The 20,050-nt window shown below is 42.2% G+C and overlaps 1 protein-coding gene across 2 annotated transcripts; it reads right to left on the bottom strand.

The window, feature by feature from the left end:
• Positions 1-1,906: 1,906 nt before the first annotated feature.
• Positions 1,907-19,911, bottom strand: hgfa (hepatocyte growth factor a). 2 transcript variants are annotated; one of them, XM_026364219.1, is made up of 18 exons: positions 19,709-19,911; positions 16,087-16,249; positions 15,814-15,926; positions 15,054-15,168; positions 11,740-11,882; positions 11,406-11,526; positions 11,102-11,220; positions 9,028-9,199; positions 8,704-8,855; positions 7,359-7,452; positions 6,112-6,251; positions 4,684-4,716; positions 4,414-4,522; positions 4,241-4,315; positions 3,347-3,484; positions 3,114-3,220; positions 2,872-3,005; positions 1,907-2,699 (listed from the first exon to the last, which is right to left on the bottom strand). In XM_026364219.1, exons 1-18 carry the CDS (start codon positions 19,770-19,772, stop codon positions 2,523-2,525), a joined length of 2,169 nt encoding a protein of 722 aa, XP_026220004.1. In that variant the 5' UTR covers positions 19,773-19,911; the 3' UTR covers positions 1,907-2,522. The 2 variants fall into 2 exon arrangements, with proteins under 2 accessions (XP_026220004.1, XP_026220005.1); XM_026364220.1 differs by having other exon boundaries at positions 8,704-8,837.
• Between the last annotated feature and the right edge of the window lie 139 nt (positions 19,912-20,050).

Here is a 20,050-nt window from a genome sequence, read left to right as displayed (position 1 = left end):
TGTTGTCGCGCTTGTTTTACTTGAGTAACTGATCTGAGTATTTCTCCACCAGTAGTTACTGAAAGCTATGTCCCAATCTTTTTTTTTTTTTTTACCTCAGCAGAATAATTAGGCGCAATATTAATCATACAGTTGAAGCATTAAGTAAATCTTATCTCAAGTTGAGCAACTAAAATGTTTCAGAATTGCTGAAAAGCTTATCCAAGTTCAATTGTATATCACTTAGGTCAGAGGCGTCTAAATGTGTTATCTAAATGTTTCTTATTATTTATCTCTTTTGGTGGCTGTATGGATGACCTCTGTTGCTTTCAACCACTTAAGAATATTTATCATGCGCTAGAATTTGCTGCTCCAAGTGACATAGGGAGTAAACTGCCAAAAACTGAATAAACAGATTGTTAGTGTGTGTTACTGACATATTCCTTCAACATAATACACATAGAAAATCGAAAAAAGAACGGAACAGGTAATATAACAAGTTGTCAATTTGTTTATTAAAATAGGAATATTACAAAGGCAACAGAATTGAAAAAAATCATAGATTCATAGATTAAAAAACTCACTAACTCAACATAGCAGCTGTTATAAAGTTTATATTATACAAATATAAACAGAATCATGAAGTAAAAATACTTAAGTATGATATTTACAAAAATTACAAATTGCAATTTACAGAATGCACAAGACTATTTACACAAGAGTAAATTAAATAAGAGTCATGATGTCATAGGACTAAGGATCGACAAGAAAAATGATCAACATGTATATGATTCATCAAATGACTAAGAATATTAATGGGTTTGGAACTCACTTCAATAATGTTTTCTCCTTTGAAATTGAAGCATTATAAACTTTGACTGTGACTATAACCTGTTCAGAGAGGATAGGATTCATCCCAATGCAAACAGGAGACTATGGTTATACTTCATACTCAAGCTGCTGTTAATAAAGAGGAATTGAATTGTTTTCACCTGTAGTGGTTTGTTCCTTATTGATTTCACTTTCGCAATAGAGGGTTTTAACTTAATACCTATAAAACGCCTTTAATTACTATTTAATACCGACCCAATGTCAATTTGTACCTTGGTAGAATAATTATTACTGACTAGCCCCTGATGAGCACCTCTCATTGAAGAAGTCTGACCGTGTACTGTCTGTGTATGTAGTTTTAGGTTTGTGTGGCTTACTCTCAGAATAACAAATAACCCAGTACCACACCCAAAATCTGGATTTATCTGCAATGTCTGCTGCTAAATACAAAAATAAATATCCCTAACTACTACTTACAAGCTATCGGTCTCTTTAAATATTACACATAGAAGCCAATCTGACATTACTAAGTGAGCCAAAAAATAAACCAGATCTATAAGACCTATAAAATCTTACAGCACGGCAGAAACATACTCAATAAATCTGCATTATGTACATAAGGAGTCACTTTCCATGAAACAAATATATATATATATATATATCAAATATTCTACTGACCACACACAGCCCGCCAGGGGCCACAGTTCCCTCCTAACTGGAGACCAAATAGCCATATTATATTTGGCATGGCTCTTCTCTCTCTCATGCTACAAATATTAGCATAAGATTTGGAGCAGTTCGCTCAGTCCTACTTAGACCCTCTCACAGTAAAACTAACAGTTTCTACTAAATGGGGAAAGTGTAGCCCAGCTACTGCACACAATTAGCACTGCATGGTTTGCCAAGGCTGCTGCAGCCTCTCAAGCAGCAAAGGTATGTTTTATATATTTAACTACTGCTGATCTGAAGCCAGATTTTCACCTTTGCTGGACTTTGAGGCTAACAGGTTTGGATTAAAACACTGATTGATGTTAATCAATATCTTCTCACTGGGAAATTCAGTTTCTGTAAGAATTTCATGCTTATATTTTCCTCCTTTTTGATGTTACTGTAGTTTTCGTTGCTGTGATATTTGGGATTCATCCTAAAACGTATGACCAGATTTTTACATTTGCTGGAATTAAAAAACACCTTTTCCTTCCATCCACATCACTAGTTCTGGAAGGCAGGTTTTGCAGTCCAATTCAACACAAATGAATTCCCAGTCAAGCAGTAACCACGAGGGAACTGGGTCCTGTCCATATTCAAGTATATTCCAGGCGATAATACTGAATCACAAGTGTCATTCTCATTGTCTTTGTTTGCATGGCTTCAGAAATTCTGAACATGTCAAAATACAGTTAATATGCAGCCGATGTGCCCGAGACTTTGGTTGTGAGAATGGTTTTAAGGCTGACAACCTGGACGTGTTCATCCGCAGAGTGAAGGAGATTCCATTTGGCATCTAATCCAAATTAGTTTCTGTCCTCTCCGTAAAATGCAAAAGTCAGCATCGAAATAGCAAAATGGCCACTTTTCATAAGATGTTTCTCTCATTTCTCCCCTGTGGTCCATGCAGGAGAGGTCTTGGAATCTTCTGGCACAAAGCCGTCTCTCCTGGCACAGGCTGTGGCACAGTCCGTTTCTGGAGTCGGTTTTCACACCACAGTGTTTCAGTTCTTCTCTACACTGGGGTAAAGTTTGAACACTTTGTATATCCACTCAGAGTAGAACGCAACATTAACAAAAAGCGCCGGCTGCGATGAGGCACATTTTGTCCTTTGTATGCTCACGCCGATGATGACTTTGCGCTCATGCTCCTGGCAAACCAACGGACCGCCGTTGTCTTTCTGCGTGAAAGAGGTGGAGAGGAACACGTCAGAGAGAAAGCACATCAACAGTGATTATTCTGTGTTCTATACACTGATGCAGACCATAAATCACACTTCTATGTAATATTCATTCATGCTGAATTCATATTATGTCTCTTTCATGACACACACATCCATCACTGATCCTTACATCACATACTCCTTCTCCTCTCTTGCCACCGGCACATATTCGGCTTTCCCCAGCATCCCCTTTGATCTGGGAGCACATGTCATTGTTGACCATAGGCATGACCACAGTGTTGAGCGCTTCATCGTGTCCTGTATCTGAACAACGAACACACAACAATGTAGTTGAATGTTACATATATTTATTATGATTGAATAATTATAAAAATGAATGTGTTATGGTTTAGTGGAGATAGAAGGCAGTACTTTTGGTTTCCCCCCATCCATACATGGTGCAGTTGGTGCCTTCAGCAATTTGACACTCTTTTACTGGAAGGTGAATAGTGGAAGCACCCTCAGACACAGGAGCAGGACTAGAACAAACATATTAACAATCAATTACATCACTTAAACATACTCAATGCAGATGAATTAATAGTTTTGCACAAACCATTTTCTGCCCCAGTATTTGGATCTTAAACACATGGGTGAAAACTTACTCCGCTAGTTTGAGCATAACCAAGTTGGATCCCTCTGGGCCACAGATCAGGCGAGAGATGTGCAGTCTTGGGTGGCTTGATGACTCATTGAGGTGGTGCAGACCAACCTGCACGCTGTAATCCTTAAGATCTGGAACACTGAACCACAAGGACCAGGGTAAGACAGAAACCTACAGCATTTGTGACTTGTAGCATTGGTTGCCAGTCCCAAAAAAGACTTAATTGCCCCCTGATTATTTGATTTGGTTAAATGATCCACTAAAACTCCTTTGTGTTACTAAATTGCATAAGAGAAAATATAGTTTTGGCCTCTGCAACCAATTGTCAAGTAGACAATAACTAACAATCAACACAGGGCAGATAAAGTAGCAAGTCTAATAATTCAAATAAATCATTTTATATAATGGTACGAACACTTTCAACGGGAAAAGGCAAAGTTTCAGGAAAACTGTGACTCACTCCACTACACACACGCTGCACCTCAAAATATCCACTAAACGTTCCTGATCTACACCATATGTACGACTTTCAGTTCTGTATATTTATACAGAGATAAGGACGTTTTCATTAAAGCCACTGCTGAAGATGACAGAGATACTACATGTAAAGTGTATGAGTGGCTCTAACATAGACAAATGCAGAAATTTAACAGACCTCCAGTCCAAATAATGTTGTTCTGTAACTAAGGTCAGGCCTGTCTCTAAGTTAGTAACCCTCACAAAACAGGATTTAACCTGAATCGTCACTTCAAATAATAATAGACAGAACTAGCGAAAGCAGGATGTTTGACAGATATGAAAATGGAGAATAGATGGAAGATGTAATGAGAAAAGCATTAGGTGACAGACAGAGAATACACGAAACCAACAAAAGCATCAGAAGGAGGAGCATTACCAGGACGTAAAACACTGTTGATCTGTCAAAACCCAGTCTTCTCTGATCAGAGAGCCGCCACACAAATGAATGTTCCTATGAAAATGGAAGAAGACAATTGTCCCTATTAAATAAAAAGGTCTTAAATGGGTTATGGTAATGGGACATTTTGTGTAAAGGCAAATGTAACTTACTCTCTTTGGATGCTTACAACCCAGCTCCCATCTGTTCCTTGCACTTGATGTCCTCCAACTATTCTGGTGTTTATATGCACAAAACATGATATCTTGGGTCTGGTTAGAGCTAAAGGAGGAAAGATTTTTCAGAATGTATGTTAGATGGTACTATTTACATTTCAAAAACTCTTTTGAAACTTTGAAAGGCAACCATGTTTAGGTTCAGGTACATGAGAACAGGATTTGCTTTAAGAGGACTGAAATCAGATAAGCAAAAGTGATACTCACTGCTTGGTTTAGGAGTCACTGTAGCTGATTCACCTGATAGGAGGAAAGAAAAGCACAACAGTAAGAAGAGATGGCACAGGAGCAGAAATAAGTCATACTGCCGACCATACACTGACAAACAACAAATGAAACCTCATTGTAAAGGACACCATTCAATACTTAATAAAGACTTGAGTCGAAATCGTTGCTTGAGGGTTTAGCAGTTGGCAACAACAGCAATTAAATTTGCTCAAGACCTCGAGAACTTCATGGAAGACATGTTTTGCATTATGGAAATGATTGTGCGGCCATTTGAAAGAGGCTCTTCAATGCAACCCAGCTGAAACCAGCCAAAGAGAATGCTGGGTCCAGCCACTCGAGTGTGTTTCTCAAATAAAAAATGCCAGTCGAGACCTGCATCTGTTTGCTGTTTAAGCATCACCTATTCTCTGCCAGTTTACAAAACCACAGCGGGCTAACAGATTACGTAAGCCACAGGGCAAGCTGTATAAAAACCATAATAGCATTTTTGTTGAAGTGGATAAATTCTGCAACGCTAAATCACTTGTGTTATTTTATTGTACAGTACCCATGCACCAGCACTAATTTGTACACATACACAAGCAGCTGAGATCTGACACTCACTGTTGATATATAGTAATAGTGCTTACTGCAAACAAGCAGTCTTAATTTCTAATAATACACAAGGGCCACTCTGACAGCATAGAGGACACATAGGGCAGCCATCATGTGCATACACATAAATATTTAAAAGCAAGTGCGTGATAGGTAAATGGTAAAAAGCTGCTTTCTGAAGCCAACAATCCACACCTGCTTTCTACAGCAATTAGCCAGGTGCCCACAGTTACAGTACACAGAGCTCCAAACAGTCTGCAAATTCTTCTCCCCACATTCCTCACATTTCTACTTTTCACTCCTGCTTGCATGTACGTACACATACTTGTATCGACTGCACCATGTTGGCAGAAATAACATGTGCTGTCCTTTCAGAAATGTGCCCACAACAGAGATCCATTTCTGAGCAACAACGAGCGCTGGAAAGAAACCTGCTTTGTTTTAGCACTGAACTTGCACAACTAGAATTAAACACCCACCAAGCAGTGTGATCTGTGAGATAACGATAAAGGCAACAAAGACTGGAACTGGCAACAGCTAATCTGACTGTATACAGAGGTAATACCTCCACCTTATAACAGCAGTTATAAATATTAAACCTGCAGCGAGACAGTGAAAACTGGTGAACTGCTCCTTTAAAGGTCTGTTAAATAGATCACTAAAACATTTGCTCCATACGTGTGCATCATACGCAGCTTTTTCATTGTGGTGACTCTTATTATATAGGCTAATATTTATAGCTGACAGAACACAGATGTATTTACTGTTACACCGCCGGACATTAGAGGAGACAAAGGTATTTAAGCCACTCACAGTGTTTCAGTTTGCAGTAGTCCCAGGCCAAGCGGTTATTTGGATTGGTGTAACACCAGGGGCCATGCTTGTCTCGATCTGGGTTGCGGCAGTAGTTCTTCTCCAGCCCTACATTGGACACTGGAGAGTGAGAATCCCCACTGTAAAACACACAAATACACATTCTCATATTCTGTTTGTTATTTTGCACAGTGTATCTGAACTAACACTGGGTCATATATCATGAGGATTCATACACACTCTCACACTGAAAATACACAAGCACGGGCATACATGGACTTGCATGTGCACTGTCACACACATATTGTACAGCGGTATGCCTGGAAAGTCTGACTCTGGCTTTTCTATAGTGCAATGAATCCTTTGAATTTGCTGCACAGAGCCCATAGAAGGAAACGCAGAGTTTTGGGAAGAGTGCTCATGGGAGTATGAAAGTATGCACTCTAAGTATTTAGCAGAGCTCAGACCAGCAGGAGCCACATCCTCTATGGAATGATCTGGTTGTGCTCCCGATTTATAGGAATTCACCTCTAATCGTGTGTCTTTTTGGAGAGTTCCTCTTGGATCTACAAGAATGAAATGTAATCTTCTCAAATATCCCAAATATCCCCGCAAAGCAATTACTAGGTAGGAGTTTGGACACACACATGCAAAATAATGCTTAGCAATAGGCAACAATTTGTCAGGTGGTGAAGATAATTCCACTTCCCAGGAGAATGTTAAACAAGCCGTAGCTTCCAGCAGTTTCTCCCGGGGTTGAACTATGACCTTGAGCAGGGTAGACTCACTGGCTGCAGTCTATGCGAGGGAGCTGATTGGCTTTGATCTACTTTTCTCAGAAAGCACTTCCTGGGGTCAGGGGTCGGCTCTGGAACATGTCCATCTGTCTATGCCATTTTGGCTTTTAAAATTCCTGTAAATTAAGTAATTCCAACAGAAAACAACCCTGTAGTGGGCAACCTTTCCTCTCAGGATGGGTCACTTGGAGAACTCGGCAGGGTTTCCTCTCGTCAGTTAGATGAATAATAATTGGGCTTGGAATTGACCTCTGAGGAACCCCCGATTTCCTCTTGCTGTTTGTTTTCACTGCTTAGCTTCATTCATATGAAAGGGATTTTCACAAGGCAATGGGAGCTAAGTTGTCAACAAACATTCATCAACTGAGCTGAAAAGAATGTCATTCTCTCTAGGAAACATTTCCACTTAGCAGGGGGAGCAGCACAACACAGAAGAAATGACTTTGTTACCTGTTTATGTGATGTGACCAGTCTGCACAGGGAATCCCTGATCGAGTTATGGCTAAAGTGCCCCGGTACATCTCTCCGTTGTTTTCATAACACTCTATGGAAGAAGAAGATTATTATATAAGTTATTTTACAATAGTGTTTAATACCCCCAAGAGTGCATAGATTTACTGAACCCAACACCTAAAGGCAATCGCTGAAACCACCCACAAGCTGGTATGATAAAATAACTACATACATGATTTGGGTGGTGGCTGTCTTTCTCACTGATGCAAACATAATTGACATAATTAAGCTCAAACTTTTCTCCCTCCCCTTGTGGTTTTAATCAATCAAATATCAAGGGTCCACCCTGTGCGCGTGAATCTCAAGTGTAAAGGAAAGCGTAAAGAGTGGTCAGAGTAACTGAGTGACTGGCTGCTTCTTGACATGTGTGGTCTTCTTAAAGGTAAAGGAGAGGAACATGGGAAATGACAGCAAGGCCTATTGCCAAACTCTGTGTTTTTGTTCTTCTATGAAAGCGAATTCATTGGGCAGCACACTGCCAAGTGGCCCAGTCCTACGGGAGCAATTATGGGGAGTGTCTGAGTAATTCCACTTTGCACATGACATGTCTTTTCAAGCATTTGTAGTTCTGTGTTTCAATAACATTATTCAAGAAATTACATTCAGTCATTTACAAGATATTTGCCATCCTTTGAAGTGAGGTGGATACAAAAACCTTTGAAATGGTTTGACATCTTGTGAAATACGATTACTTGACTTAGCGTAAAGACTGGTTAGGGAGGGAAACGGCCAGCCTGGGTTTGACTTGGTAACAAAAATCTGCAGACTAGCACTTTTAAAGTTCACTACTTCACATGTTGTGTTTGTTTAGTCCAATGCAAAAAAAACCTACTGTAAAAACAACAACACTTTATGTCTTATAGGCTTCTTTCCACTGTACTGTTCTTTCCCAGGGAACTTTCCTGGCGTTCAATTACTTGGAGAAACTGTGATTTGCACTTTTGACCAAAGTAAGATTAAACAAATTAGCTGAATTAGCTGCTTCTACTTTTCAGAAGCATGTTAACCAAGGCTTGTGAAATGCTGATTGCCACATTGAGGGTGGGACTACAGCCCTGGAAACGGACAAAATTTAATTAAAAGGTTCCTGGTCCCTAGGAAAAAATTCTGCAAAGGAAATTGGCCTTATTTCTTAAGCAGGCAAAGTAACTTCCTGAAGTTGTTGCTGTTCTGCACTTTGTCAGTGTTCGCCAAGAAATACAAGACTTAGAGGGAAATTTTCCATCCAACCCTTGACGAGCATGTTTCCAAAACAAAAACCTGCAGTTGTACAGCAATTTACCTATTTTTTGGGTAGTATCAGCATCACACCGGGGGATGTGGGTACAGTTGGCTATCCTCTGATTAGGGTCTGTAGTGAAGCACCATGGGTAATCTGCACCATCAGGGTTGCGGCAGTAGTTCTCTCTGAGGTCTCTGTGACACACACACAAACTACAATTTAAATGATGGTGCTGACGATCTGTTTTACAAAGTAATGATTATTACACTTTCATCACTTTTGTTTGTGGTATTTCAACAACAAAATGCACAAAATGTGTCACATCGCCACAACAATGGGATCTGAAACCAATGTGTAAGGAGCCACGAAACAAGCATTACTCACTTGCATTTGAAGTTCTGAGGAAGAAACGAGTGGTTATGGGGGAACTGAGAGTCCCAGCGCTGACACGTCACACCCTCAGGAGTGACGTTCATGGTGCCTCGGTAATCGGTGCCCTTTCCCTGGACACAGGATGTTGTTACATTGACGTCCGCGTCCCCACTGGAGTCTGACTCTAGCAAAAAAAGAAGAAGAAATCAGAACTGCGAGTGCAAGCATGAGAAAGACGGTAAAGAAAACATTTACTAAAGAGAGTGACATGCAAAAAAATAAAGGCAGCAATGATTGACGAGGAGAAGGAGGGAGATCGTTCCCAGAAAAACGGGCCCTGTTTAATTTAGAGACAAGTGATCAAAAACATTAGCACTCCTCCTTGTCTCAACTTCGATTAGAGACTTCTTCAGTATTCATAACACTGGTGCCCATGTTCTTACATGCAGGGACATCCACAACAATGTGCAGTTGTTAAATTTGCTGACAGTGCACCCTGTTACAAGCGGTTGTATGAAAGACCTTTATGAATGTTTCTATGAATATATCTTCTGGTGACATTGTTTACTGCAGCCCTACCAAAGATATCACATCAAACCCGGCCTGGCTGGGGCAACTTTATCCACCGGAAAACTATTCCAAACATCTTCCAATGGAATTCTGCTTTTCAGCAGAGCGGGGATAGCAGTACACAGGGAGCGACTTCTCCCCTCCGGATTTCTGTCTCTGTTTCTTTAGCCTTTGACAAATGAAATGGGAGAAGATGGAGGAGGAAACGAGAGGCAGAAACGAGAAGGTGGGTGGAAAAGAGGGATTCTTTGACTTGATGTAATACATGCCAGTGTCTGTGTGCACTCTGTATTACAGGTCAGTGGTTTTTATCTTTCTGAAGGAAGGCATTGAGGAATACACACATCTGGACAAATGCAGATCCTCTACCCCAGCTGTAAATCATAACATGTACTGTAAAGTACATGTGTGCATGTGTCTGATAGAGATGAAGAGAGATGCTCTGTGTTTGTGGGTGAGCATGTGGGAATATCTCAGTGTGGTTGTCAAAGGTGTGACCTCTTTCTGACATCCATTCCTTTTTCTTTGTCTTCTGGCTTTTGTTTAACATATGAAGGCAAACGTTATCTAACACTACAACTCTGTCAGACTCTGCCAAATGTCATATGAGTTGAGTAAAATCATGTTATTTTATTATTTGAAATCTAATAAAGTACAATATTAAATATGTTGGCTTGTGGATACAACTAGTGATTAGATTAATTGGCACTTTCCTTCAGCAATTACCCTACAGAACAGTGTTTCTTAGTAAGGTGTTGCGTTGCCACAAGCCTCAGAACAGCTTTAACACTCCCTAGTCTCCAAACTCCGCTGGAGGCATCAACCTAGTACATAGAGCATCTGCAGTTGTTTTGCTTTAATCCACGCATTTTTATTTGTCTCTTGTCTAAATAGGTCACGATTTTAAAGGCGATGTTCACACCACTATAACGTTTAGACTGTTCAGTGGCTACGTGAGGCACCTCAGATTAGTAGCTTCTGTTGTACTCCACCACTTTATAGCCCCTTGTCATCTGTGAGTGGTCTCAGTAAAACACGCCTGTGTCTCTGAAGTCAGACCCTTCCCTTCACAAACAACCTATTTACTCTTCCTTGTTGAGGTAGGAGGATTTGAAGCCAAGCACCACATTAAACACCCAGTCGGGTAAACAAAGGTCTTATGAGACTCTGCAGGGGAGAAGGAGAGCTTTTTTACTTAGCTGACCGCAAGTACCCCAAAACCACCAAAGTCCTGTGCATAACAAACCCCTGGTTCACTCAAAACCACTTCTTGGTTGTAGCAAACCGCTCTCTGTCTGTCTGTCTGTCCAAAAACAAAGCAAGACATCTTCAACGCTGTGTCCATTTTTTTGTCTTAGAAAAGATTCCTAACTCTGTGATACACACTGTGTGTGAAGACACTGAGAAGAAACTCGCAGCAGAAGAGTCATAAATCACATTTAAACACTAATTTGGGGAACTGTGTCCACAAAGCCCAAACTTAAGACTGGAGTATATACAGTACATAAGCTCTTACCACACAGAGTGATGTTACAGTACTCCCATGGAGTTTTAGGGTCCATGGTGTAGCACCAGGGGCGGAGACGGTTATCTGGGTTACGACAGTAGTTGTCCTTTAAATCTTTGTCCTTATACCTGAAAAGGGAAACAGAGACAATACAGGGAGGAGGTAAGAAAATTAGGAGGGAGAGAATCAAGTCATAACAACTGGTGAGGCCGCTCTAACTATCTACCATAATTTATGTAAGCATCTGTCATGGGTGTGTACTGGTGTTGTCCGTGAGAAAGGTTACTGTGTGATTATCAGCTTTGCAGCTTACTTTTTGGGCTGGAAGTTGTGTTTGTGAGGCCTTGCCGAGTCCCACCTCTGGCACTCCTTGCCGCTCTCTGTATGGTCCATTTTTCCCCGATAATCCTCCCCATTACATGTCATACAGACTTCTGTCAACAAAGCAACTACATTTAACCAAAACCTTCTTTTCTCCAGTAATAAACACAAACAAAACAAATCTTTTAGAAGGAAAAAACATATAAACATTGATTAAATTGATTAAATGACTGAAAGAAAAACCTCTCCACTTTGGCTTTTTGATGGGACTCTGGATTACTGACTAAATCCTATTGTCCAGTAATGATTATTTTGGAGTGTCTTACCCTCTGAACACTGTGGTATGCCACACTCCTCAGCTCGTACATTGGGATCTGTGGTGTAGCACCACGGACCACCAGGATCGTTGTTGGGATTCCGACAAAAGTTCTCCCTCAGGTCTTGTGTTGGGTATCTATCAGGATAAAACCTACAAAGGAGTAGACGGGCACTTTTGAAAATGTTAACTGATACTGTAAGCTGTATAAATACATTTTTGGGGGAGTACTTGCACACTTGGCTGCTCCAGTAGTGTATGCAGTACCATACCTGCCTGCTCCAGCTCTCAAACTAAATAAATTCAAAAGGCCTTCATATTGAGATGGGATTGAGATTGAAAATACTGTTTACATCCTAAATCCTGGAATGACCAAACATAAACAAAATGTATGCAAAGTCAGTCATCAACATGTTTCTCTAGTCCAGGTTTGCACCTTTTGCACGAGTGCCTTGCTGATTCCTACCATATCCCAGCTCCCTCGTGTGAACCAGCCAGACTCTGTCACAGCACACTAACCATCAACAGCACAGAACAATGCTACGAACCACTTGAAGCAGCCCAAGCAAGTCCTTTGTTGGCAGCCTTTAAACATGTTTAAACCTAATCCCTCTCTGTCAACTGCTGCATCACGTCAGTGTGAACAAGTGACACTGTAACACTGTAAGAAAAAGAACCTGGCTCGTCCAAGCATATGGGACGTAACAATAGAGAGCGCTATGGGTTCCCCATGGTAAATAGACAGTATGTGAAATTGGTGTTCTGTCAGGGCAGGATGATCAAAAGCTGGCATGTCAGCACCCCCTGATCCATGCTGACCACATTCCCCCTCCCACCCAGCGAGACCAGCGAGAGTATAGGAGAGAAAGTTTGGGACATAGAGGACGGATGAAAAGAAACAAGTAAAGTGACTGACTTAAGTGCTTAAAAAACAAAAAGAGAGCATAATGGAGTGAGCAAAACATAAAAAGTGGGGTGATGGTGGTGGAGGTGGGGGGGCTTAATGTCCAACAAATGATGTAAAGAGAAAAAAACATGTGTAGGAAAAGAAAAAGAAAGGAACAAGAACTGAAGTCCGCCCTCCCTTCAGCAGCTTGTCTGAACACTCGACCCCAGGCAATGACTCTTTCCTTGGGGGAGTCTGCTCCGCTCTCCCCTCTGTGCCCTGGGGGTTTCGCAAGGTTTCTACACTAATGCACAACATCATTCAACCCAGAAGTAGAAGAAATCGAAGCGAGGAGGAAGAGGACGACTCTCCAACCATGGAGCGATACCTTCACGTGTCAAAACACAACGGGGTTAAATCTAACACCACCGTCGTCTCTCTGCCAAACACTAAACTCACATCTGTTGACTGTGCTCGATATTCATATGACAATATAGTGTTCTTTTATTTAATTTATAAACGGAATTACAAGGTCCCTCGCTTTACAAAAAAGGTTGCATCTGGTGAGAGTCTGTAAAAGGCCACAGCATGGGAGCAAGTTAGCCGTAATGATGTTGTGCTAACAGATGTTGGCCAGTTATTCATCTCATTGCCAAATTCTGTTCCCATCGGAGCTCAGGCAGACACTGCACACATGCTTTAGACCGACTCAACGTACTGGCCAGAAGTTTGGATATCACTAAAGATGAAATCTAGACCTGAAGTAACTGCTGCAAAATGTCTAGCAGCATGCACCTGGTGATTGTGGAACAAACACAGTCTTGCTTCAGTACTACAGCTTCCAGAGGCATAAAGTAGTCAGAGATTAAAGCAAGCAAGCAAGAGACTTTATGAATGTGAAGATATAGTAATATTCTTTGGGAGCTGTGTTCGACAGCTGACATCTGAAAACTGCACTTGAAGGAACAGTTTGAAATTTTGGCAAATGCACTAGTTCACTTTCTTGCCGATAGAGAGACGACAAGTTCAACAGTACGATAAGTTTTGTCTCTAAAATATGAAGTTACAGCAAGAAGATGGTTAGCTTAGCTCATGAGAAGCACAAACAAATGTCCCTGCAGCTATAAAATAATATATAATCATATGAACAGTAATTATCCATTTCATACACTTGGCTGGGCAATAATACCCACTTCTATCGGAGCTTTGGTTCCAATACCAAAAATAGACAACAGGTGGAAGTCCCATTCCTGGAAGGGAACCTCCTGAGAAATCACCCCTTCCCCGTGGTGATCGGTCAAGCATGAAAATAATAGTTACCTGAAACTCTAATGGTGTGTGGTTCATTATGGAGGTAATTCTCACGCAGCGGGACAGTCCCATGTTAGGTAACCCCACAGTGGCACTAAATCTCTTACCTAAAGCGCCCTGTGACCCTTTGAAAGTTAAAAGTTGCTGACAAGCCAGAGCAATGTTGTTGGATGTTACATTTGCCACCTGGGGCGGGGACAGGAACTGTGTGTCAAATAAACAAAGACAAAGGATTTCTAATGTGAAGCTTCTGGAAAGGGAAGGCAGGTTTTGGTGTGTGGGGGGGGGGCAACACTGCAGTGCAGTGTGTTTTAATTGTGGGGGATCACTCAGCTTGTATTTTCCCTCAGCATGTCTGTGGCTTTGTGAGCTCAGCTGGACAACAGACAGAACATGACTTCAGTCTATAAATCTTCGTGCTTTCTTTCTTTCTTTCATTCGACCTCCCTTCTGTCTATTTTTCTCTGTGCACTTCTTTAAACTCTTATTACTGTGTCTCTCAGCCCCCCCTCCCGCCAAAGTTAAAATATCTTGTAACTAATGAGCGCTGCTAATGAGATGCTGGCACTGAAAGTCACTGATCTTTCCTCTCTTACAGCCATGATTAAACTTCTCTGGGACACACCTGATGGTCATCAGTGCAGCAAAAAAAAAAAAAAAATAGCAACCTCATTTGGGAGGACATTCTTGCATGTGTTGAAAGAAATCTGACTTAACTCTGGATAAACGTTCAACCGTCTCAGAGCCTCCACCTTCCCTTAACCCCCAAGGTGCAAGAGGAAGATCTGCACATCAATAAATCAGCTGCTGGGGCCTGTTCAATATCAGACACAGAGAAATAGAGTGGGATCATCCAGGAAGGTGGCGGAAGCCTAAAGATTAAAGATGCAGGCTTTGAAGGCTGCTGGTTCGAATCTATAGGAATGTGGCAAGAGGAAGTGAATGATTAACATCTCCTCCTCCCTAAAACTAATTATTATTGTGCCGCAAAGCAAGGCACTACACTGTCAAGGTGACAGGTGAGCGCTTACAACCATTCTCCGTCTGATGAATTCTCCACATCCCCACACAAAAATGCACTTTGATGATTTTCTATCTCAAAAGAGAGCGAGTGAGAGACGACTTACGTGTGCTCGTTGATGTTATTATCTGACCAAGCTTGGCAAGTGATGTTTGACCTCGTCCAAGACCTCCTCCCTCTGTAGTTGTCCTTGGTGCCGACGATACACTCCCTTATATAATCTGAGTACGGGCAAAGACATAAGAAGCATTCGCAAACATCCATTCATGTTCTCACTTTGATACAAGCTGTCCCTGTGTACTCTTTGTGTGCCAATTTATACAGCGCTCAAGCAATTAAAAGTTATTTGTGCTGTCTGCTATGACCACCTGGAATATATTTTCCCATGTATGGTCACTAAACTTTTTACAGCATGTGTTTCAGTATGTCCCAGTTTGTGTGTTATTCCTAAAACCGACAACTCCCCAAAGTTCATTAAATGTCACCGGGGGGGAGTTTCTGTAAATTTTGCAGTAAATTCTAAAGTACTAGAGTCCTCAGCCCGGCGCTGGAGAAAACCTTCGCGCTCAGACTGTAAACAATTAATTTTTTTGTTTACCCTCCACTTACGTCTGCGGCATGTTGTGCGTGCGACTCTCCCCACTGGAGTGATTAAACAACAGGGGGGTGAAAGAGGTTGGTTGCTTTTACTGTGTAAACAGCAAAAAAAAAAAAAAAAAAGAGGGGGGAATCAAGGAGCCGACGCAAGAGGCACAACCTGCTATCATCAACAAACAATGTGCTTGTGTAAATCCCTTTTGGCACCTGAGTGTGAGTGCAGAAAGTCAACTTTCATAGAATTCGCCTCTGAAAATGACGGAATTTACCTTTTTTTTCATACAGAGTAAAGTTGACGTTGGCCTGCTTCTGCACACCGTGGGTGAAACGGTCAAAGGGAAGCAAGTGGCATTTCCTGCTGTGCCTTTGAAAGTTGAAAGCCCTGTGTGGAAGCACACAGGAAGTAGTTGAGAGATGAACAAATGATGAACAACAAAAATATGTAAATACACAGGAGGAGAGGGGGAGTGAGGCGCAGCACATGGGCGTGAGGAAATCCTGTGCTGGGCTTCAGGGAAACGCAGAAACAAACCGTAACTCACCTGCAGCTGAAGTTCTTCTTCACCTTCTTGCATTTACGGGCGCAGTGCTCCTGTGATCGGCTGTTTCGTGCCAAAGGGGACTGAGGGCAGTTTGGGCAAACCAGCATGTGGTTGTCTGTCTTCTCATACCTCTGTAAGGACTGGTGAGACCTCCTACAGCAACCTACAAGAACATCCCAAATTGAGAAAACATAATAATAATGTGTGTTTTGGCTGCAGCGGACGTGGGTCTGCTCCGGCTGGATGGACAGTGCTGCTGCACATGGTCACTGCCCATCTTCTCGTGTACGGCTCCACATCTATCTCCCTTTTTTTCTCCCCATCTAAATGTCAGCTATTAAATGAAGGCCAAAATAAAAAAAATAACAATCAAAGAAGCCATGTGGAATTTCTTTGTCTCCTTTTCACTGACAAATCATCCTACATTACTCAAACAGTGGAAGACATGACCAAACATTTCAGTGCTGCTGTCAAGGCACCGCGGAGGATGAAAAACTTGTAAAAGCAATGAGAATAGTTTCTGAAGTTCTCTCCTGATGGTTTGGCTGTTGGTTTCAGGGTCTTGGCATGAGGGAACTGAAGGAAAGACGAAACTTTTTCACTGTCATACATCGAACTTGGTGCCTAGCTGTCTGCGTAAGCTTATTTCTTCGAGCTTCGACCCCCATGTTTGTTGGCATGTTAGCATCCACCCTGCTGAATCATGTTGAAGCATCATTGCGCAACACGCCGACAAACTCCAACGTCCGCCTGTTCTGCAGATCTTGAGAGAACTTTTCTTTAGATCCTGCTTCAGCTGTGTTGGCCAAACGGAGGTCTCAGACTAGTTTATGTGTCAGAGAAGCCGGTATGAAATGTGTCCAGCATCAAAGCCCCACTCCAAATGCCCCTCGGCACTCCCGTGTCAAACCGGGGTAGCTGCTTGAGAAATGCAGAGTAGCTGCTGAAGTGTGACGACAGCCAAGAGAACAGAATGATGTGCATCCAACGGGCCGATGTGCTTCACTGCCGCAGTTGGAGATTTGATGCTCATGAAAGCATATTTCATATTTTACTGCTTTTAAAAGGGCCAAAAATCAGCTTTTTTTCAACTGTTTTACTACTTGATAAGATTTATTACAGTAGGTTTTATGTTATTGCTGATACATTTAAAGGCTATCTGTGATTCCTACAGAAACCCTTTGCAATAACTTGCATTCATGCCTCCTTGAAATGAAACCATCAAAGTGTTATTAGAACCCCAGCTGTTTAACTCCACTGACATTTAGTTTCTTCCTTTTTATTTTGAGCAACAAAGGTGGAATTTGTTTTTTTGTTTTTTTGAATTCTTGTCTCCTGGGAAAACTTTAACGTCTCTCATACTCACTAGTAAACTTTTATGTAAACGCTCCAAGATTTTAGTGTCCAACACTAGAAAACACAACATATGTGTGGAAAATGGGACAGATTGTCCAAGATACATAGGGACACATTAGAATTCATTCTGGTTTAATGTACAGGCCTTTGTTGAGAACTATTTGTTTGGATCAAGTACATGAAACGCATGAATAAAAAAAATCCAAGTGGCTTTAAAAGCAGGACAAATCCAGATTTTAAGTTTGTCTTTCACTTCTTACCTACTGGAAATGTTTTTTTAAATGTCCATCCTTACGGAGGATAACACTTGTACTGTAGATGCAGTTTCTGAGGGCTACAGACATGAGGTATTATGAGTTTGGCTGAAATAGTTTTCTGTTTATAATTAGGGGCAAGTGCGATATAAATGACACAGGAAAATCTCGTGCTACCGAGTTGCAGCAACGTGCTGCGGTGCCAAGTTCCGACACAAGACGTTGTGTGTGTACTTAGGATATTGTAAACTGTGGAGCGTTTAGAGGCTCCTCGTGGTTGAAAATGGTTTTTGGGGAGGACATGTTATTAATGTTTGGGCTCCACTGGACCACATCTGGCACTCATCACAGTGTTGTTCCAGCCCACATGTCTGGCCAGGCTGCTCAATTAGATTTCACTTAGTCTCTTCCTCTCCCTGCAGTCAGACTGCTGCTATCTCCAAATCCCAAGCATTTGTTGAAGTTTGAGATTATAATGAAAGGTACTCAGTGTAATCTCAAGCATGAGAGAGATGCGATTTAATGAGGAGCGACAGCAATAGCTTCGGGGTTCAGGTTAGAGTATCTCGTTTAGCATGAATAATGTAGGTGGGAAAGGTGATGAACCAACGCTCTGACCTTCCTCAAAGACCTGAGCCCCTGAGCAGAGATCCTGAGTGTGAGCTGGCACCTAGTCAAGCTTTCCATTGTCCAAAAGGTTTTACTGATTATCCCCAAATAATCAAGGCAGTGTGGAGGATAAATGCAGACTTTAACAGGAACAACAGGAAAGTAGCAGGTTAGAAGGTGTGACTCTGTCTCTGTGTCTGTCTGGGAATCGAGCAGACGTTACATCTGCTTCAGAGAGCGCAAAATGTGTCTGTGCGGCTCCGCAGCCAGATGTTTACCCCCCTCACGCCCACACACACACACACACACACACACACACACACACACACACACACACACACACACACACACACACACACACACCTTTTCTATCTCTGTGCCGGGACAAATGCACAGTGTTCCCAGTCGGGCGCGCGTTTTACTTTCCCCAACTCGGGGGCGGTCAGAGGTCACGGTCTGCACCCCTGGAGGTGGCAGCTATGAATTCAGCGCTCGACTCGGTGACATGACAGCAGGGCGGATGCAAAGCGGGACAACACCTCACAAAGTACCGGCACGTAGCTCGATTGATGGCACCTAATGAGGGTGCGTGCGTGCGCCACGAGTTGTGCTGCGTCGTTACAAGATGACGCGCCGTGTATCCTCTGAGTGGTTGGAGTGAGTCCAACAGATGCAGGAGTTTCTATTACTGAAATGACCTATATAAAAATGACAGAGTAACCTCAGCCTACTTCAAACAGCGCGCTTTGGCACGGCTTTGCACCTTGAGACAGCTGCGCTGGCACAGTGCGCATCCTGATTGTGCAGCAGGAAACTTTGTGATGATCAACTCCGACTGCGCTCAGCTGTTTAAAACGCACACGTTTGCCTGCGTCTGTCCTCTCACTGAAGCCTCCATCTGAAGTGGAGCAATGACATCTCCACTGACATCAATAGGTTCGGGAGGAGCTGTTTGATGAGCCGCTCAATTACCTCATTCCGCGTTCAATAGCACAAAACAATTTTTAAATGCTTGGTAACAGACTCTCCCAGATCTTCAAAAATAGCCCTGAGCAGGTTCTTTCCACAAACCTCAATAAAGTTTAATTTATCAACAAGTGAACGAATCAACAATACAAGACAGGACTTGTGACCAGGTTCACTCAGTGTCACTCAGCGTCACGGTGCGTAATTCAAAGCTCGCTCTGAACCATGTGTGTTAGTGACTCTTAGAAACCATAAAGTCCAATCTTCAAACACGAGGAAGGGGTTAATTGCTGCTGGTTGCCTGCTTTTCTAATTTCTTTAATTTTCTTTCCACTTGTTGTTCTTCAGCGTCTGATTCTTATTCTAAAGACAATAAACAGAAACACAGGAGCTGCGCAGGAGAACATCCCCTGAGAGCTCGGCTCTTGTCGTCTTACCTGTGTCCACCACAGTGACCAGCACACACACCACAGCTTGGTAAATCCACACGTTTGTCCTCATGGTTGGAAACTTGGGAGCAGGTTAGAATCCGATCGCAGCTCGTGTGAAGTCCGGATGAACCAACAGGAGACTCGCTCTTCTCCCCCAGATGTCACTTCTCCAAGAAACCACTCGTCCTTGGTTCAACCCCCTTTCACTGGAGTTGGTGCCCCCTCTCTATCAGCGCCTCTCCTCACTGCTGTCAAGTCCTGGACTACAAACTGCTCGACTTCCCGTTGGTATTTTCAAAATAAAATTCACATGACTGAAGCTTTGCTCTGCTCAACTTTACCAATCAG

The sequence above is a fragment of the Anabas testudineus genome, chromosome 23 (genome assembly GCF_900324465.2).
Source record: "Anabas testudineus chromosome 23, fAnaTes1.2, whole genome shotgun sequence".
NCBI lineage: Eukaryota > Metazoa > Chordata > Actinopteri > Anabantiformes > Anabantidae > Anabas > Anabas testudineus.
Note: the sequence above shows the minus strand (reverse complement) of the source record. Positions and strands in the feature narration are given on the sequence as shown.